Genomic DNA, 22,004 nt, shown 5'->3' on the forward strand with positions numbered 1-22,004 from the left:
TCAATTGTGGTATAATTTTGTTATTATTTTTAATTTCTTTGAAGTTATTTGAGATAGGGCTTTATGTTATAATTTTTCTTGAAAATAAATTTAAGTTAGTGCTTTTTGTCGTAAGTTAAAATTAGGACAAACTTATATAATAATTCATGTTTGAAGTAAAATAAATGAATAATTAAAACTAAAATATATATTTCAAGGCAGATGTTATTATACTGAAAACAAATTAGGTTTTATAAGGTAAATTATCATAAAAATTGTGGCAATCTGCTGGAAGAAATTTTTTTAGATCTTGCAAATGGTCCCACTTTTTTTAGATATGGCTATTTTCTCTTTATAAAGACAATCGGGGGACACATTTTCAATCGGAAATCGATCTCTGTGGGAGTAACTGATATTCATCTGTTACATTTTTTTTTAAATAAATTGATCCTGACGAGTCATACGCCAAGGCTCGAAGCATGCTTACAGTATGATCTCCAATGCCCCTGCCTGTAATTTAAGAAATGCTTAAGTATATACATACATATATCTAAAGAGTTGTTTCAGTGTGCAATGTTCTCCTGGTCGTATTGATGTGTATATCTTTGAAATATTTTCGAAATTTAAAAAATAATCATAACGCAAATGGTGCGCTTGTAGAGGTGCTGGAACTTTTCTAGATTCCTTAATATGTTGAACAAATTGAGACGGCAAGTTTATTTGTTTTTTATTTATTTTTCTCTCTATAAGGGAATGCGATGCATCACATTCCATTTGCGTATGACCACTTATTAAAAACTTCTGTTCAATTGTTATTTCGCTTTCCTTTGAAAAATTCAACAAGGCGTTAGACAAAACAGTATAACGATTTTGGTGAAAGCAACCATCCGAGTAAATAATAATGTGATGGGTTTCAGGCGATCGAGCATGGAAATTCCTTAAGTGCTTAATAATACATGTAGCAAAAACGGAAGAGACTAAATTTCCATCTGTTCTAATCCAATTTCGAACCATATTTTCCTTTATTCCTAGTGTTGAATAAAACATTTCACGGCACACTTGTAATCGCTTTGAATTATGACTCAAGAAATATAATATGGACTGATTCAGTCTCGAATTTTCAGAGGTTTTCCTTTTTGTTTCAGAAAAGCTTGTAAGACCTGCAACATACTGCCTCTTTTGCTCCCAGGACATCTCCCAAAACAAACTAAAAATTTCTTTTCGCGTGGACTCATTAAACGTCGAACACTTTCTTACCGCACTTTTTAAACAAAATCGTGATGAACATGGCTCTCCTAATTGCCTAGAAGGTTTTTGACAAAGTTATTTTTTTGATATACCCAAATATTCCACGCCTTCCATTCTTTTATATACATTTTATTTCCATTCGGATTTGTTAGCAGTATTTTTCCTTTTTGGAACACCATTTGAATCAGAAATTTCTTTTGCACAATTCATGTTATTAAAACAAAAAACAAAAACGTACCGACGAACGCAACGCACAGAAAATATGCTTGTGCTAGACAAACTCGGGGAAATCCCGTTTTCTTTTAAAGTAAATACAAAAGCAAAACTATAAGAATAAGAATAGATACAAAATGTAGTGCAAGTTCTGTTGTGGCTTTGATTGTATGTCTATTTTAAATTCAACTTTAAATGACTTAGGGCTTTTTTCTTTCAAAAAAACTTCGATATTGGCAACCCTGCGTTGTGAGAGAGAAATCAGCTGACACTTTTCCACGGCAAAAATCCAAATGTCGTGAATTCTCACGTCATCCCACGTCAAAGAGAGAAGGGAGTAGCGTTTTTCACTGTTCAGTTACATTGCGCGCCCATAAGATAGGTCGTGGCAGCTGACACGAGCCACGATTCTACGTTTTTTACTGGTTGTGCTTTAAATCGACAACAGCTATGTTGCCACTTTTCTCACTTCTTTCTTAGAACAAACACCAGAAGATGTTCAATTTATGATTTTTAGCTTTTGCCATCGTCGCGTAAAGACGCTTGTTGGCAAAGGCATGCTCGGGGAGATGTTACGGCGTCTGTTTTTATGAATGAAGCGAGAGATCGCTTGTGGAATATGCGCCTGCGTTTATGAACGAAATCGTTTTTATTGTAAAATTTACTACATTTGGGCTTCGCCAATTCGGCTGCCATATTGACTTGTGATGCTTCTGCTATTTAGACAAATGTTGTTTTTGTAGAACAATGTTTCAATTTTTAGTTGATGACATATTCACATGTGTAAGTTAAGCTTTCTCTCGTTGAGAAAGCTAAAAAAAAAACAAAATTGTTTTCGCGTTTAACAACGGTGCTGTACGCATATGTATGTTTGTATGCTTGTGCATTATTTGTTCGGAAGTGTAAACAAATATATGTACATATAAGTATAAATGAATGTATATGAACATGCAGATCAATCCGCGCACATGTAATATATTGATAAGTGATAAAATCATGATTTGAATTTCTGAATGCGCACATGCATATACATGCAATCATATGAGCAGATAATAAGATCAATATGATAGACGATATATTTATACATGTATTGTTGTGATAAATTCAATTTCTATTACTAAGAAACATAATACAAAAATATTTATTAGTATAGTATAAATTATTCATCCTTCCACTTAAACGTGGAAAAAAAACAAATTTTTGTTTTTAAAGTTTGATTATGTTTTATTGAACTCTACTTTTCGACTACTTAATACTAACAATTATATCTTACTTTATACCTATCAATAATTTATGGTCACATTGCACTTCAATGTGACCGTATAAAACTCGGCTGCGCTGTCGTTGTAACTCTGCTGTGGTGTTTTTGTTAATTTTCGCAATTTGTTATTTTGCGTTTCCTGTTGTTGAATTAATGCAGACATGTCGTCAGCAATATTGGTTTATTAATTTTATTTGAACTTTGTGTTTTTATTCGCTTGTGTTTCCGTGCTTGTATTATTGCTGTGTTAGCTAGATTTTGGTGTTAACCAATTTGGTGTTAACTCCTCCGCCCTTAAATTCGAGCGTCCTCGTTCGAAGGATCTTCACAAAATTTAGGTAGATCGTCAACGCATACTTTCGTGGTATTACAGCCGGTTATTATTTTATTTAGTCTTCTATTTACTCTATGTTTTTTTAATTTTGCTTTTAATAATACAAATATGCCTACAGTTATTATTATTGATATAATTGTTACATTTGCAGAAAAATAAATATAATTTTTTGTCTTTAGCAAAGAAATTTCTTTTTCTTCATTTAATTGTAGTTTTTTTTTATGGACTTGAGAGATAACATTTCTTCTACTTTACTATTATTTGCCATTGGTTGCAATATTGCTGGTAAAGGATTGCTACTAGTTATTACCTTAGAAAAATAGCTTTTACCATCTATTTCGATATTAGTATTGTAGTGTTTTATTAAATACGTGCCATTTAACTTCATTGTTTCGTTTTCAAATTTTACGAAACCTGTATATTGGTTTAGAAACAATACAACATTTGTTATTTCTTCAATCTCTTTTACATGATGATTATTAATTTTCGTACAATTGTCGACTTTACTTTTACAAAATTGTCTGTATATTTTGTATATGTGCTAACTTGCATGTGCTATTCGTAATATCCTCTACTATATTTCTTGAGCATATCGATAATTTATTATATGACTTACATTCTTTACTTTTTCCGTAAACTTTATTCTGGCAAATTAAAATTGATTTAAATTCGATTTTATTTATTAATTCTTTTTCTTTTATTGGTCTTATTTCTAAAGTTTTACAATCGTTTTGCTCTGTGGTAGGCAAATTTATTATATAAATTAAGCTTTCTTTATTTGAAGCGATTTTTATTTCAGCAAATTCTAATGCTTCATCTACATTAACGAATGGTATGTTTTCATCTATTAAAAATTGTTTAGTTATTTCCATTTCTTTATCAGACAATATGTATGAATTTATTATGTTAGATTTGGCCCAGTGTATGGCGTATGCTATATTAATTAGCTCTTCCTTTATAATTTCTAATTTAAATTTTATTTGTAATATTAAGTCATTCGCAACTTCTTTTTCTTCTTTCACCACTTTAGATATCTTATTAGTATTGTCTATGATTTCGTTTATTTTCGCATTTGTCAGTTTGTTAATTATTAGCTGTCTATTATTACTTCCTAGCACATTATTGATTTTTTCCATTAAGATATTGTAATCGGCATGGTCTGGATTTCCGGCAATCCATTTCCATGCGGAGCCTATAAAGTCTAGTGATCTCCTAACTTTACTGTTTATTCTAATTCTATCAAGATAATTTTTCGATTGGTTTATGAGGGATGTCAGGATGGGTTTCAATGGATGGTTTGCTAATTTATCATTAATTGTCATTTCTACACGGTTTATTGTGTTGTCGTAGTCTTGTAATTCAATTGTATGGATTATTTTGAATGTGCCTGTTTGTAGTTTTGCGGGACCTGCGTCGATTGTGACTAGTTGGGATGATGAATAGTCTAGTATTTGTACGTTTCCGTATGCCATGCAGGCAAAAAGTATTAATAATATTTTGAGTCGCATATTAATTAAGGCTTCTGCTTTCCGGGCTGGCTGTCCTATGACGTCCTGTTTGGATTCGTTTATTATCCTACTGAGGGGCCTTTATTTCCCGTGATGCTGCCTTGTTGTGTTCCTCGGGTGGAGTGTTGTATTCTGGGTAGCACTTTCTGCTTTACCCGTGGTACTATAGCACTGTAGTATGTGGCACTGTAGAACTGTAGTTTATAGCACTGTTGTACGTAGCACTGTTGAACTGTAGCACCAAGTTACTACATCCACGCGAAGGAAACACTTTCTTTTAGCTCGGGCGCCAATTATTCATCCTTCCACTTAAACGTGGAAAAAAACAAATTTTTTAAAGTTTGATTATGTTTTATTGAACTCTACTTTTCGACTACTTAATACTAACAATTATATCTTACTTTATACCTATCAATAATTTATGGTCACATTGCACTTCAATGTGACCGTATAAAACTCGGCTGCGCTGTCGTTGTAACTCTGCTGTGGTGTTGTTGTTAATTTTCGCAATTTGTTATTTTGCGTTTCCTGTTGTTGAATTAATGCAGACATGTCGTCAGCAATATTGGTTTATTAGTTTTATTTGAACTTTGTGTTTTTATTCGCTTGTGTTTCCGTGCTTGTATTATTGCTGTGTTAGCTAGATTTTGGTGTTAACCAATTTGGTGTTAACTTATATTATGTAAAAATCAAATTAAATTATTAAATATGCAAGTATTCTCTGTTTGAGTATGTGGAGAACTGTTAAAAATGTTAACATTTCACAGCGTGAATTCTGTAGTTGTGTGGTGAGATTCCGTGTCGCAATTTTATAAAATGTTCGCTGCACCTTCGCTATGTTTTATGTTCTCTGGGTAATAGTGCCCATACACGAGCAGACAAGTGCGTTCGATCGGTATGAATTCGTTTGCCCATACACGACACACAAATCCATTTTGCGTTCGTTCTTCACAGAGTTAACATGTGCGACAGGCAAGCGGAACATTTCTTGGAATTTATTTCTAATGTAGCATTTTTATCTATTTCATTGTATTTCGTTAATAAGTTATTCCAACTTTTATTTTTCTTACACTATGTATATGTATGAGCGCTTAGGCAAAAAGCGAAAACTTTGAAGCGTGATTTCTCGGTTTTTCATTTTTACGATTATTCTTAATTGGCGGGCAGGATAGAAAAAAAACTAAACGTCGTATGGAATTAGGGCAAAGTTTATTATCATTGACATAAAATTATCTTATATTTAAACTAAAAAAAATATTAAGAAAAGTCAAGTTTTAACATATTTTTAAACAGCATAAAGTAAAATTCTTTTGATCAAAAGCCACTATTTATTCAATTTTTAATAAAATTTTAAATTTTACATTTTTTTTTGGAATTTTCTTAGTTTAACTAGAAGATAAATTAATAAAAAATATGAATCTCTTTGAATTTTTTGTTTCCGATAGAAATTGCGACTTGCATCCTGCCCGCCGTCCGAAAAATGTACATGCGAGATGCATCGGGTAATTGCTTCCCAAAGGCAGAATATCAAAGATTTCGTATCCAAAAAATTTGTGAAAGATGTTCAAATATATACATAACTATAAAGCCAAGAAATTTCGCTTGAATCAATTATTTCTTTCCCTCCCAAAAAAATCCTCAAAAAATCGATTTTTTGAAGCCTCGAAAGCAGGCTCTCCCCTTAACACTTGCCATTGTCCGCGATCTTCACTGTTCGGCGACACGAGAGAAATGAGATTTTGTGCGCCGACAACTCCATACACGATAAACATGTTCGCGCACCGATCGTAAAAAAATCAAACATTTCCGCGAACAAGGATCGGTACGCGAACAAGCCCATACACGATAAACGCACACATACCGATCGAACTAACCGTCAGTAAAGTTACCGATTGTAACTAATTGTGCGTTCGAGTAGTCGTAGATGTCCGTTGTCGCAGTGGCATCGTAAATTAAAAGACATATTAGAATTCTTAAAATAATGGTGCGGCGGCTGACGACTAGCATCTCCTGTTTGTTTCCTACTAAGAGGCCCTTTCCTGTACACTTTTTGTCCTGGGATGGTGACTTTGGTCACCGGGTTCTGGGGCCTAGTGGTGATGTTCCTTCGTCCTGGCGTTTGTTGCGACGATATGGACCTGAAGCCGGTTTCCTTGTAGACTTTTATTTTTAAGTCCTTCTTGGTTCACGGTAAGGACTTTACCATGTCCTTTTTTCCTACACTTCACTCACTATTCACTACAACTAGGCCCCACGTTGGGCGCCACTTAACGATTTTCCCACTGATTTAAAAAAAAAAAATCGTTTTTGGTCAGCACGACCTTCTCGTTATAACTTTATTTTTAAAACTGATTTTTACAATGTTCTTAATCTAAAAGCTTAACTAAATGTACCGGGCAAAACATAATTAAATTCCACGAATTCGCTAATTTAGGTGGCGCGTGTGCTGTGCTGTGCTGTGGGAAAAATTGTGTAACTTGAGTTCCATATCCGCTCTACCTGCATTAGTAAGTATTGCTGATGAATTAGTTTATTATTTCGGCAATGTTAACATATGCCATGTTAACACTTCCCCTCTTAAAAGCGTTCGTCCTCGAGCGTTGTCAAAAATAAGGTAAGTTGTTGAAATTTATGTATGTTGGCTGATCATTTGGGGAATCTTTGATTTGATTCATCCTGAGGTTTGTTGCCGGGATCTGGTTAGTATCGCTATTGGATGATATGCTTATTTTATTTTGAGATTTCTTCCAAAATTTGCAAAAAATTATTGTGACGATGGAAGTAGCTGCAACTGCTCCAAGCGAAAGTGAGCCGTTGGATATAGTTGCTGCCTTCAGGAGATTTATTCTTCGAATGTTACTTATGTGGAGTTCTTTCAAAGCTTCTAGTGAAAGTAATTCAATTCTATTTTTCTCAATTGGTGCGGGTTGCAGGACTGCTGGGATAGCGGGAAGTGGAATTAAATCGAGGTTAATATAAGTTTGACCATTGATTTTCAGCGTTGAATTATGGAAATTGATGAGCAGCGTTCCTGACAAGTTGTTGATCATTCCGTCAGCATCTATGTGTCCTTGAAAGCCATTAAGTAGTAAAATTCCGGTTCTTTTTTCGCCCATTGTATGGCGTATTTTACGTTAATCAATTCTTCTTTTATTAATCTTATTCTATTTTGCAAATTAATAATTGTTTCATTTTCTACATCCGAATCTTTTTTTATATTATTAAAAAGTTTATTTACTATTTTAGTTACGTTATTTAATTTTTCGTTAAAGATGTCATTTATAATTACTTGTTTATTATTATTATTATTAATTTCATTTAGGTTACTGGATATTATTTCCAGATCTTCATTATCGGGGGATCCGGCGATTAATTTCCAAGCCGTTCCCAAAATATTTATTGATCTTCTAGATCTTTTTTCAACCGGTTTAATGGTTTCTAAGATTTGGAGGGATTGGGTGAGTTCGTGCTTTAGGATAAGATATAGGATAGTGTCCTTAGGTATGTTTGAGTAAACGAATTTACCAATGTCCGTCAGAAATTGTTCGTATTTTTTAAGGTCTATTACGTGTATTAGTCTAAAGGCTCCGTTCTGAATTTTTGCTAATCCGTCATTTATTGTAACTAATTGTGCGTTCGAGTAGTCGTAGATGTCCGTTGTCGCAGTGGCATCGTAAATTAAAAGACATATTAGAATTCTTAAAATAATGGTGCGGCGGCTGACGACTAGCATCTCCTGTTTGTTTCCTACTGAGGGGCCCTTTCCTGCACACTTTTTGTCCTGGGATGGTGACTTTGGTCACCCGGTTTTGGGGCCTAGTGGTGATGTTCCTTCGTCCTGGTGTTTGTTGCGACGTTATGGACCTGAAGCCGGTTTCCTTGTAGACTTTTATTTTTAAGTCCTTCTTGGTTCACGGTAAGGACTTTACCATGTCCTTTTTTCCTACACTTCACTCACGATTCACTACAACAAGGCCCCACGTTGGGCGACACTTAACGATTTTCCCACTGATTGAAAGAAAAAAATCGTGTTTGGTCAGCACGACCTTCTCGTTATAACTTTATTTTTAAAACTGATTTTTACAATGTTCTTAATCTAAAAGCTTAACTAAATGCACCGGGCAAAACATAATTAAATTCCACGAATTCGCTAATTTAGGTGGCGCGTGTGCTGACAGTGCGTATGTGCTGTGCTGTGGGAAACATTGTGTAACTTGAGTTCCATATCCGCTCTACCTGCATTAGTAAGTATTGCTGATGAATTAGTTTATTATTTCGGCAATGTTAACATATGCCATGTAAACAGGTATTTTGTTTTTTTTTGGAACTGTAGAAAATATTTTTTGATTCGTCCACTTAATGTTCTTTACCGAAGTTGGGGATTTTATTTTGTCTGTAATTTTGGTTGAGTACCTTTGTTATTTTTCTAATTTTAATCATTAACAGCGGTGCTAATGTTCTGTTTTGTGTAATATGTAATCACTTTGCACAATAATGTTTTTTTTTTTTTTTTTTTTTTTTTTTTTTGATTTTACAGCAGTTTTATTTTAATTTGTTGTAATGAAGTTAATATATGAATGTTCGTTTTACACAAAATTAGTTTAGCACTTCTATAGTTTTTATTATTATATTTAGTAATATTAAAAAAAAAATTTTTCGTTTGCGACTTTCTATCCACATCCCATCCTCGCCAGTTATATTTTTCTCTAACCCGGTTGAAACCCGACGTTCAGCGTTATATTTTAATTTTAGGCCAGTAAAACCCGCCAAAGTAACAAACCACTTTTTTATTTAATAGTATTTATTTAAGTTTAAGACGAAGCGTCAAACCGCTAAAGTAATTCTTTTTAAAAATATCCTTTAGTCTAACGAAACATCATTATTTATACCCTAGCTTAACATACGATATCTTATTAACATTCTTAGCAGAGTGGGTATTATGTGTTAAGTACATTAACATTGTGGATCTCTATATATAGATAAATACATTTAACATGAATAGTAACTATGTAAAGGGATTGAGATCGTTGAGAAAGCTAAAAAAAACAAAATTGTTTTCGCGTTTAACAACGGTGCTGCATGGATGGCAGCGCGACCGCGTTACTTTATTGATTGACATAAAATGTGACTAAAATTAGTGCTTAACATAATTTTATACCTAAATTCCGTCTAGCCTGCAGCGTGGTGGCGTGATGCACGTCCAGGAATTGGCTTGTGAAGGTGCATAAGCATTTCGGGTGCGCGTGCCGGAAGTCAAGTCGTTGTTACTGAAACTGCTGCGGCGATTTGCTTAAGTCAGTAAGTTATGTTGTCGAATTGTTGATAGGTGTTGTATTAACTCTTCCCCTCTTAGTTCGATCGTCCGCGATCGGTGTTATTGTTGGGCTGCGATATTGTAATTTGCAGGAACGGGCCTTTCTGCACGTTTGCAATAAATTCTGCTTCTGGGCTAGGCGAAATGTACATTTTTTGTTTTTCTTTGAAAATAAAAAATAAAATTGCAGTAGTGACTACTATAATTAAAACAATTGAAATATCAGAACTTAAGCTAATTATTGAGGATACACTGTTTCCATTCTTTAGTAATTTAAAATTATTTTCATGCTGAAGCTGTTTTATGTACAATGCTTCCATCTTTATTTTTTTATTAATTTCGTTTGTATCATTTATTTTTGTTATTACATTTGGTAAGGCACTTGTTTCAAATATCCTCAAGTTTACATTGAAATATGTTCTATTAGAAATCTTTATCTCACAATTTTCGAACCTTCATAAAAATGTGCCTTTTTGGCTTATTTTTTGTTTATTACAATTTTGGGTTATATTTGAATTAAAATTCTTAAATACAAGGGTGCCTGGTAGCACTTCTATTAGATCAGGTTCATTAAAATTTTCAAGCTTACAGCTCGCTTCTTTAAACATTAATATATTGCCTATATATGTGTCTTCAATTCTTATAATATTCTTTTCTAAATTATCCTTAATTTCTAATTGGTACATTTTATTGTCCTCGTCTACAAGGATTTCTAAATGGCTTAGTATTACTGATTTATTATTAATGTTTGGGATGGGTTCAAACTTTATTTTGGATAATGTATTCTGGGAATATTGAGGTATGAGGAGGGATAGGATGATTGTATTTTCCTGAAATAGTACGGCTGTTCTAATGTGGCTGTAACTTTCAAAATTGCTAATATGATTCAGTTCAGTAGGGGTTAGAATGTCCGTTGGCAAGATACCTAATTTAGTTGAAAAAAAGATTTGTCCGATGTCATCTACGTGATTGCGTAAAAGCGATATGTCGTTGTTAATTTGGTAAGTATGCATGATGAATTGAATTTCGTCCTCTATTGTCTTTATTTTATTTTGTGCTAATTCAGTAAATTCGTTTATGTAACTACTAATAACAGTTTGTTGTTTGTTTATGTGGTCTGTAATGTTCGTTATCTGTCCAGAAAGAAAGTCGCTAATTTGCATTAAATTGTTAACATTATTCGTGGTAATTTCTTCGTTATTATGTATTTGTGTGAGAGCGTCCCTAATTTCTTTTTCATCGTCACTGTCCATGGACCCTGCTATAAATTTTAGTCCTTTTCCTACGATATTGAGTAAGCCTCGTTTGACTTTAAAGTGCGGATGCAAACCGTCTAACTTAGCTTCTAATAAAACAAAATTTTTATGGATTGAGTCAAGAAATTGTCTGTCCTCAAAAGTGATTGCTTTTAGAGTGTTAATGTTGCCTGAAATGAGCGATAGCGTTTCTTCATATTTCGTTAAATTGATGAAATGCAAAATTTTGTCGTAATGGTTGATTGTCCTTACTTCTCCTGTCTTAATGGGTAGGTACCCGTTGTTGTTGGTAAGATCCTGTATGTCGATTTGTTGTGTGATCACGGTCAATGTCATCGTTAGTTGAATCAGAAAGGTATAGTAGCGGGTCATTATGACTAATGCTTGTAGCGCTGGTTTTGTGCTTGTATTTTCTTCCTTCGTTACGGATTCTGTAGTTAAAGCTGTTGTAACTTTTCGATATAGAATTTCACGCTGCTCACAGAACTTGTTTTATAGTTCACTTCTTATTGAAAGTCAAATATTTTTACTATCCTTTGTTCGTTTAAGGATAGATTTTTCTCACAGTTTTTTTGCACATTCACTTCTTATTTTATCCTTGATCGTTTAGGGATATTGTTTATATAGATTTTTCTTCTTTATTGTCCAACACTTTATTACAGTATTTTTTGTTATTATTCTAGTTTAAAATTTTTTTTATATCCGCGATCTTAGGCCGACACGTAATGTCTCCTTTTTGCCTAAGCTACTAAGGAACCGACCGATCGACGCTTTTTGTTTTTAGCAAAGTAGCTTTACGCCTAACTTTTTAGCTAAGTTTTTACACTTTTACACGGCGCGTGATACAGGTGGCTTTACGCTCCTTTGCATCTAAGTTGTCCTTGCACTTTACGTGACTTTTAGTACAAACAGCTTTACGCTCGCTTGCAATTCGCTCGGACGCCAGTTAAGCTTTCTCTCGTTGAGAAAGCTAAAAAAAACAAAATTGTTTTCGCGTTTAACAACGGTGCTGCATGGATGGCAGCGCGACCGCGTTACTTTATTGATTGACATAAAATATGACTAAAATTAGAGCTTAACATAATCTAGCCTGCAGTGTGGTGGCGTGATGCACTTCCAGGAATTGGCTTGTGAAGGTGCATAAGCATTTCGGGTGCGCGTGCCGGAAGTCAAGTCGTTGTCACTGAAACTGCTGCGGCGATTTGCTTAAGTCAGTAAGTTATGTAGTAGTTGCGCAAGTTATGTTGTCGAATTGTTGATAGGTGTTGTATTTACTTACATATGTAACTTGTGTGTGTGAGTGGGTGTGTGTGATTACGATATTAAGATACCCTGCCGGCAACTCAGCTAACATTTAATGCACTTTAATCTAACTATTTCGCAACTAGAGGCGGTTGATACTTGGACTATTTTTCATGGAGCCAACTGACTATTTTATTATTGCGATGTCCTAGGCAGTAGTCAATTATCCGACTCTGCATGACTTTTCAACTAGCTTAAACCCTGCAAAAAATGCGACTAGTCCGGGATGTGTCCGGGATTAGTCGCAAAGGAACATGCGACTAATCCCACTTTACATCTCTTTGTATGGACTGAACTGTTCCCTTTTGTTCGAGCATGTCCTATGAAGAGACTAATTGTACCCATTTATACCCAAATGGGTATAAAAAGGGACTAGTCGCTTTGTAGGTCGCAATGGTAGCAGAATGAGACCAGTCGTTATAAAACCTCTAAAATCCCTTTAACAATCAAGATAAATTTTATCCGAAGCCTTCGTTTTAAAATATGTATTTTTATTTAATTGACTTTAAACACTTTAAATACAGCTTCTCTAACATAAATCTGACAAATCAAAATTTTTGCAAAACTCATGAAAGAAATTATCATCAAAATTTAAAAAAATGTATCTTAAAAAAATCGTTTACGCAGTTTTGTACTCCACTCAAAAAGTTCGCGTTGATTTCTTGCTTTCATATAACGCGTGAACAAAATTTATTCTTTAAGAAAAAAAAAAACGAAATAAAACGGGCTACAAACTTTTAGGAGAATATTTCTTGTGAGTTTTTAGCTGCGAAAATTTTAAAATAAATATTCGTTCTGGTTTCTTTACGAGTTTTATAAATCACATTTTTTAAATAATTTTATAATAAAAATTAAAAGAGAAAAACTCAGTCCAGAAATAAGAAGTCAGAATTTAAAGTCTGAAATATTACAACTTTGTACTATTGCAGTTTTATATTAAAAAAAAAAAAAAAAACAATTGGAGGGGTAGTAGTTTAAGATGCAGAATTCTTCTTTTTTTGTCGATAAGCTTTCTTAAAGCATTTAGCTTTTTCGAAAGCAATGGCTTTGCGCAGCGCGTCCTCCGGCGACAATCCCTTAAATGGTAATTTGGCAATGGCTCCTAAATGAAAAGAAGATTTAATTTAACTTGAAATAAAAACATACATATGTGTAAAACAATGGTATGGAATATTTATCTTACCAGTCAATGAAGCATAAAAATTTGGGAAAGATTTTAAGCTTATCTTTCCATGTGAACCATCCACGTTTATTGACGCTATGACGTCCTTATTTAACAGCAGCCTTATATTTCTGAGATTGTTGCATAAAATAGCAGACATCGCAGATTCCTATAAAATATGTTTAAATAATATTTGTAAACTGAGCTATGATATAAATCTATATATCAAATTAACTTACATATACATCTCTGTTAGTAGGGGTAATTTTTTCCTCCAACTGATGCATTTCTGGGACGTCACTTATTGGGAAATATTTTGTGATGGGTGCATTTTTTGATTCTTGGCGAATCAATTGCTCAGTCGCCACCTTTTGGACCGCTATTGCATCCATTATAGCAGTATTCTGTGCTTCGACTATCAATTGCAGGTCGTCTAATTTTTTGCCAATATCCTGTGACTGCTTTTCAAACGTGTTGCAGTGGCTGCAGCAAACAACTTCAAACACGCCTTGGTTGGATTCTAAAACAATAAATTTAAATGCTCCAGAGTACAGATTATCGAATCATAGACGAACATACAAATTCAAATTTACTATTACTAAAAGAATTTACCATTGGTATATTTAGTGGCCGACGTTGAAACGCTGATCCCACGTGATTCTAAAAATTAAGGCATTTTAAGTGTAATAGTAGTTTTCTAAATACATTTTCGAAGATGTCTTCACCTATAGTGCATTCACTGGATACACTAATGTTTTGTCCAAGGTGGGCAGTGTCAATGCCATCTGTAAAGCAAAGTTTGTTTTAAGTTTTTATGAATTACGGATTATAATTGTTAAATGATGAATACCTACATCTTGCCTTTTTCATTGGAATTGCTGTGGTCGACGTTTTGGGATTTGGTGCTCCATATTTTTTGAAATGCTCAAGAAGAAAAGAAAAATTAGTAATTGTTTCCATAAAAAAATGATAAAAAATTAACTATTACAATAAACGAAGGTTACATGCATGTATATAATATTGGAATAAGAAGAACTTTCTCTAGAAGAGGGATACACATTAATTTATACTCTACATCATCCAGAGAAAACTCCTCTATATCAGATGACAGAATATGGTCCGCAGTACATATTCCCATAGTATACGAATCAATGGGCTCTGTGAAATAGCTTTCTAGGTGTAAAAATCTCTTTCCTTTGATAACTTAAAACTTAAGTTAGCTACTTAGTAGTTGGCTATATATTAGTTATTAGCTATTTATTTAAGTTAACTACAAGTTGGTTACTTAGCAGTTAGTTAAAAATTAGTTATTTCGTAGTAAGCTATCAGTTGACTTTTTTTAAATTAGCTACAAATCAATTACGCAAGTTAAAAAAAGGCCGAAAAATAAAGTATTAATTTTCTATTTTATTCTTCTTTTTTTAATACATACTGCATGGAAATGCCGTTTTTTAATGATTTTTAAGGCGTTCCTTATCTCCTTTTCGTTGTCTTCAAAACCAAGCGAACGACAAGCATCTGTTTAAAATATTTAAAATATATTTGAGCTATGTTATTCGAAATATGTTTACATATATGCTTTCAATATATGGGTTACCCATTAAAGTTTGGTAAAAAGCTTCGAAATCTTTCAAACGCTTTTTGCCGTGGACTCCATCCAAATTGACTTCTATGCACACACTTTGGGAAATAACATCTGTCAATATTTTCGCCAGGCGTCCTTTTAATAAAGCCTTCATCCTGTTAACCTGTTAAGTAAGTTATAAAAACTTTTAGTATAGTAATGCATTTTAGCAAGGTATTAAATTCATGGAACACAATTTTTAAGACTTACATACATACGTAGAGGTCACGATTGTCCTCACTAATAATAGTGTTGAAGTGGTGTAAGTCGTTGACACTTTTTATGGGGAAAACTGCACGTTTGAAGACAATGCTTCAGAAATATTTAAATAACCATTTTGCAAAGCATTAATAGCATTGGCACGTGCAGACCATCTAGTTTCCGAAAGAGACTTTAGGACTCTATTTGCTCCTAAATGCTCTGTCAAAATTTTCCATCGTTTTGTCGAAGCCGAGAAAAAATTGAACAATTTTTGTACAAATAGAAAGAATAATACCGCTTCAGTAACACACTCAATAGCCTGAACACTAAATTTAGCGAATGTGCCGCACATGGAACGTAAATCGCAAATTCGCAAATTTCTTTTATTCTTGACTGAACACCAGAGTACTTTCCAGACATATTTGATGGTCTGCTGTTGCTATGTTGTATATGTATGTATATGCAGGCGTGGCGGTTCATGTAAATTTCGGATGGGTAGAATAAAAAAAAAAAATTCAAAAAAAATTATGTATTTATTGCAAAAACAGTTTTTCTTCTCGGCGATTTTGCTATAAACTTATCCATTAACAAATTTAAATCTAATTTTGATGCTTCATTTGCGTAAACGTGCAAAATAGCCACATTATTTAACCTGTCCTGGAGCATGGTTGAGCGTAAATAAGAGTTTAATCTTCGAAGGACAGAGAAACTCCTTTCGTTCGAACATGATCATCCCGGAATCGTTATTAACATTCACACAAAGCGTATAAAATCAGGTATAAGCCCCTGACACCATTCGAACTCCTTGCAAAAATTTAAAATTTCTTGGAACATTTTGACACTTCTTTTTTGCCGTTTCACCAATTGCCAAAACATATCTCTGTCGCTTAAAAGTCGTTCCTTGTCAAAATCTTTTTCATAAAATTTAAGGACTTCATCCACATTTTCTGTTCCGCACAATGTAAATTGTTCCAATGATTTGAAAAATTGAGCAGAATCATTTTCGAATCGACTTCTGAGGGACTCAATCAGCTGGTCGTACACTTCAAAGAACTGTTTCCTATAATATTCTTCAGGCGATTTAAATATATGGGCTTCGCTTGTGCCTTGCTCGAGCCGTTTACTTATTTTGCGTTGACGAGGAAGCATAGGGTCATCAAGTTCAAGTTCGACAGCGCCTTGCGTACTCTTTTTCCAAGCTTCTTCAAACTTGGTTTCACCAGAAGCTTCCAAAACTGCACGTACAGCATTCACTTTTTTGTAGGAGTCAATAACAGAAAGGTTTGATTTTTGGAGTTCGATGCGATTAAAAATTTCGATTATCATTGTTAACATAAAAAAGCATTCGAACGATGCCATGAACTCAAAAAACCCTAACGCTTTGGCTGACACAGAACTGTCTATTTCTTTATCCGTAGATCGACAAAGAAAAAATTTTAGCAATACAGCGTAATTCGCTCTAACAGCCTTCAGGGATTTTACACGTAACACCCATCTGTAATGAAGAAAATAGTAAAAATAAAATATATTAAAATAAAATCATACAAAAATTTATTTTGACGTACCTAGTCGGACAATAGGCTGCAAGAGACGGTAAAAGAATGTCTTTCTTTTGGTCTGTTTCACTCTGAAATTGTTTAAATTGGTCCAAGCGTTTAGGAGAATCTCGTACAAAGTTTATTAGATCTTTAATTATTCCAATAAATTTTCGAGCAATATTAATATTTTATAGCGAATCTTGAACAACAAGGTTGAGGTTGTGTGCGTTACAGTGAACAAACAAAGCCCGAGGCTCTTCCTCACGAATGCGTTTCTGTAGCCCAGAAATCTTACCACTAACATTTGAAGCACCATAATAGCATTGACCTCTGAGTTTGGAAAGAGGTAATTTATATTGCGCCAATACTGCATTAACTAGGTTAAATAAAGTTTGGGACTTTGTGTCCGGTGTTGAAAAAAACCGACAAAATATTCACTGGCATTCAAATCTTCAGTGACATATCTTAGGCAAACACTTGCGACATCTGCAGTTTCATCTAATAAAATTGAGAAAAATTCTGCGTTTCGTATTTCTTCCACAATCGGGGTCAAAGTAGCAGTGGCCATTAGGTCTAAGATTTCGTTTTGAATATCGTGGTGAAACCATTTGAAGCCATCTCTTTTCAACCAAGATTTTAGCTCTGGCACGTCTTCTGCTCGGGCATTTAGAATGGCCAAGAAATTTGACTTTTTATCATCATTATGTCCTCTTATAGGAAGACCTTGTTGTGCCAGAACTAACAAGGTACTAAATATTTTCTGGAGCGCAGTTCTATTCTCCATCATCTGTTTCAGGTGTGCAGTTGATAATTTCTGTACAACATTTGTAGTTGAAACACTCCTTAAATTTTCAACGCTCTCAATATGTAATGCACTTAGTGAATGAGATTTTATTCTCTTAGCCGCGTGCTTCCAATTGTTGAAACCTTCGTCAACCCAAGCATGTTTGGATTGATTGGAACGAGAATCAAATTTAATCGTAAGTTTTTTTTCGCACGACTCACAGCGAATGCTACAAATTGCTTTGTTTTTATTATTGAGTTGAAGCCATTGAAATTTTTGCTACCAGCGCTCAAAATTTGAAAGTTGAGAAGCAATTTGTATACTATTCGCTGGAAAAATATTCACCTTTCAGTTTTGACCTATATTAACCAATAAAATTACTTACCATTTTCAGAACACTTATCCACGCTATCTGCATTAGAATTTAATTGTCCACCTTGAATATGCTGTCTAACAGCATCATCCACGCTTTCTGCGTTAGAACTAAGTTGTTCAGCTACAGCATCATCCACGCTCTCTGTATTTATTCATTTTTTTCTCACGACAAACTTGTCCATTGTTATACAATAAAAAAAGCGCTTAGAAACCGGTTTTAGGTCAAATTGTTTTGCTATATTTTAAGGGATGAGCCATATAACAATGACTGCTATCGATTTTTTAGAGAATTTGTTTGACATTAAAATGTAGATAAAAGGAAATGTCTAAAAACAATGTACAAATATTAATTAAACCGCAACAATATTTAAAAATAAATATACTTACATGTTCATTATGAGCAATATGAAAAATTAACAGCTGTTTAAAGCTATTGGAACAACTTATCGGTACTACACCAAAAGTCCCATCTATTAAATAATGACGTGGTTCGCCAGTAGGCATATCCATTATTGAGTTACACATTGTAGAGGACACAAAAATTGAGTAACCGAAATCCTCTTCAATCACCGTACCACGATAGAATGGCAAATCATTGTCATATTTTGAATTTGTATAATTCTTGCGAATTTCTGGGTTTTCAAAAATTGAAATTATGTCATGGAAATTTTGAGGTGCTTTTGGCAAGGCTTCCGATTTTATGTTTATTAATTGCCTTCGCATTTTCCCAAATTCAACCAAATGAGCAGACTCTTTAGCCTTTTTGCAATTCTCATCATACACTTGACGAACACTTGATCTTTTCAATGACATTCTATTAGCGCATTCGAATTTAATAGAATTAATTAAAATTAATTTCTTTATAAATTCATTTTGGGCCTCATGGTTGTGCACTAAGTTTTTATTTGTTTTACGGCAATGTATTGCATTGTTCAAATCCACGGCAATATTGACGGGACATCCATTTTGATAACAATTATAATATTTTGTATTATTTTGGGAATATTTAAGTTTATAAATTTGTCCCTCTGTTGGAATATGTAATAATTTGCTGGTTTTCCTCAAACTCGGAATTATATTATAAACAAGTATATCACCACTTTCCATTTTCACGATTTTGAAGAATTAATTGAACAACACACGTGGTTTAACAAATGACTGAACACGACCGACATTATAACACAGTTTAGTAAACGAAATGCTGTTATCAACAACAACAAAAACAAAAAATTTAACAGTGTAACAAGAGTATCAAAAACGAAAAAAAAAAACAAAAAACAACAAAAAAATTAAAACTATTCAGGGAATGAGGATGGTATTGTATTACAATAACAAGGAAGAAATAATAATCAGGCAGGTTCTGGAATTCACTTCCGAGTGAATATCTAACAAATTCGTTTTCAATCCGACATTTCGTGTTCTGTGTTTCACTTTCACAATTTCAATTCCACATTTTTTCTAAAATGAATTCCGAGTGAATATGCATGTTCTGGAAAACGAATTCACAAGAAAAATGTCGGTTAGCATTCACTTCAGTTCGAAATTGTGAATTTGGTGCGAGCAAATATGTAAGTAAACAAAAACGCTTGATTATTGGAATAAATAGAGATTTATAGGGGTAAACATAAGAATACGGAGCAGGAAGCGATCCTTGTCCACTTCATGGAGTCGCATAAAGACATCGCTCGAGGCTTTGTTAAGGGTGACAAAGTAAAAGTTGATGCCCTATGGAAAGAGGTGGTGATAGAATTAAATCTGCATGGTCCACCACAGAAAGATATTTCTGGTTGGAAAAAGGTATGCAAATAATTTTTTTTTATACTTTAGCTAATTTTTCTTAATTTGAAATAATATTTCAATCGGTTTGGATGGATTGGAAGGCCTTCATAAGGAAAAAAGTTGCACACAACAACTTAGAAGCGAGGGCAACAGGAGGAGGGCCATTCAACAAGCATATCCTCACTCCAACTGAAGACACAATAGCCCAATTATGTGGTATATATACCGTGGTGGAAGGTATTCCCAGCACAGCAGACTTTGGTGTCCCTTCTGAAAATTGCGATGTGCCTTCAGAGATTTCCAGCGATGATGACAACCTCCCATCTACAAGCAGTTCTGCTCGATTCCGAAGACGTCAGCCTATGGTAACCGACCACTTAAGGAACAATATCGGTGAGCAGACAGGTGCCTTGAAAAGTATTGTAGATGGGTTGCAAGAAAATATTGAGGCCACAAAGGAAATTAACACTAGCATTCAATGCCTTTGTGAAAGAGTAAAAGACTTGACTGAGGAGAACAAAAGACACCATTTCGAAATGGAGCGGCTGCGACAAGAAGAAAATGAAATGAAATATAAAGAGTATTGGCGGAGCTAAAAATGTATTTTAAATACCAGTGCAAACCAAACAGTAATTAACTCCATAATTTCCTCTTTTATAGTTTTTTAAAAAGTATAAACACAGCGATGTTTTTTTTACAATAATAACTTACCTTATGACCGTACCTGTATTTAATCCATTCATGTACAATTTTGAATTAAATGTTTTGAGTTTTTTGAATTTAGTGAATTTATAACTATTTTAATTTTAGCCTTAATATTGATATTGAAATTAATGACATTTTAAAAGTGACTTTAAATTTGAGTTTGTTTTAAGTGACTTAATGTTATGGCTTCAGTATCCAGTGTGGCATCATTTAATACTTCCTCAGCAACTGCGGGTTCCATTCTCTCGACTTCAGTGTCAACAGAAAATAACTCCTGTACTTTGTAGTGTTTGCAAACATTATGTAACGCGCAGCAAACATTTGTTATTTGTACCACCTTTTTTGGTTGGTATTTAAGAGGGCGTGCTAAGCATCTAAACCTGCTTTTTAGCACCCCTATTGTTCTCTCAACGACATTGCGTGCCGAAGAATGCTTTTGGTTAAACGTATGCTGCGCTGTGCCAACAAGTGGATCTCTAAAAGGCGTTAGCAAAAAAGGCTGAAGTGTATATCCAGCATCGCCTAGAAGCCATGATCCACGTTCTCCGTTATCGTAGCACCGTTGGTAATATGAGCTCCATATTAAAGAGTCATGACTTGATCCAGGGCGACGGGCATCAACTGCCTTTATAACCATAAAGCTGGTTTTATAATAAATTTGATTAAATGGCTTACAATCATTGCGTTAATGCTAAAGTATCCTTTCCGATTGTAAAAAAGGCTATGATCTGTATGCGGCTTACATAATTGTATATGCGTTCCGTCTACACAACCAATTACTCCAGGTATACCAAAACTTCGTTGAAAATGCTGTTTCGATTTAGTCAGCTCACTTTCGGTCATACTTAATTGAATCCACTGCGGGCATAAGTACCTTTCCAAAATTTTCAATACCCTTGCTGTAACTTTTGCTACCGTGCTGCGCCCCATAGAAATGCAACTATCCTTGCCAACAGCCTTTTGGAAACCACCTTCTGCTAGGAATCTTAATGTTGCCGCGAGGTGTAATTGCACTGGAATAGAGGGGTGCTTTATGTAATTGTCCACAACGTTTAGCAGCATAAGGAAAGCATCTTTGTTGACCCTGTAGTTGGACACAAAGCTATGGAATATTTGATTATAATTGGACTAAATACAAATAAATACGTACTTACGCCAACTCAGTCACATCAAATGGATTTGAATGGTCTCGCAGTATCCTTCTATTAAGAGCTGCTTCTGCATGATCCGCCATTTCCGTATAAATAGTGGCAAACGCAGTTAAAGCACTCATTTTGCGATTTTTCTTCAAAAATTTATTATTTATTTTGGGTAAATTGACAGCTGTCAGCTGTTAAGTTCATTTTTGCGGTGAATGAAAAACGAGTACTAAAATGAACAAAAAGTTCGGATTTCAGAACACCAAATCCAAATTCACTCGG

At 34.1% G+C, this 22,004-nt stretch overlaps 1 protein-coding gene and 2 long non-coding RNA genes across 4 annotated transcripts in view; 1 reads left to right on the forward strand and 2 right to left on the reverse strand.

Moving 5' to 3' along the window:
- The window catches only part of LOC126756520 (uncharacterized), a 58,307-nt gene that overhangs the window by 30,223 nt on the left and 6,080 nt on the right, over positions 1 to 22,004 (forward strand). The gene's annotated exons all lie outside the window — the stretch shown is intronic.
- LOC126756514 (uncharacterized) lies at positions 13,293 to 14,026 on the reverse strand. Its single transcript, XM_050469630.1, has 3 exons — positions 13,817 to 14,026; positions 13,599 to 13,746; positions 13,293 to 13,517 (listed from the first exon to the last, which is right to left on the reverse strand). Exons 1-3 carry the CDS (start codon positions 13,967 to 13,969, stop codon positions 13,390 to 13,392), a joined length of 429 nt encoding a protein of 142 aa, XP_050325587.1. The 5' UTR covers positions 13,970 to 14,026; the 3' UTR covers positions 13,293 to 13,389.
- On the reverse strand, positions 14,034 to 14,603 carry LOC126756518 (uncharacterized). 2 transcript variants are annotated; one of them, XR_007666596.1, is made up of 4 exons: positions 14,432 to 14,603; positions 14,303 to 14,362; positions 14,190 to 14,237; positions 14,034 to 14,097 (listed from the first exon to the last, which is right to left on the reverse strand). It is a non-coding gene; the product is annotated as an uncharacterized LOC126756518 (long non-coding RNA). The 2 variants fall into 2 exon arrangements; XR_007666595.1 differs by having other exon boundaries at positions 14,190 to 14,362.

Source organism: Bactrocera neohumeralis, chromosome 4 (assembly GCF_024586455.1).
Source record: "Bactrocera neohumeralis isolate Rockhampton chromosome 4, APGP_CSIRO_Bneo_wtdbg2-racon-allhic-juicebox.fasta_v2, whole genome shotgun sequence".
NCBI classification, from domain to species: Eukaryota; Metazoa; Arthropoda; class Insecta; order Diptera; family Tephritidae; genus Bactrocera; species Bactrocera neohumeralis.

Excerpts from the sequence above, each read along its gene's own strand:
- LOC126756514 (XM_050469630.1), bottom strand. The coding sequence starts at position 13,969 with ATGGATGCAATAGCGGTCCAAAAGGTGGCGACTGAGCAATTGATTCGC. Across the intron at positions 13,747-13,816 it reads CTACTAACAGAGATGTATAT|GAATCTGCGATGTCTGCTAT; the intron begins GTAAGTTAATTT and ends CATATTTTATAG. Across the intron at positions 13,518-13,598 it reads TTTTTATGCTTCATTGACTG|GAGCCATTGCCAAATTACCA; the intron begins GTAAGATAAATA and ends CTTTTCATTTAG.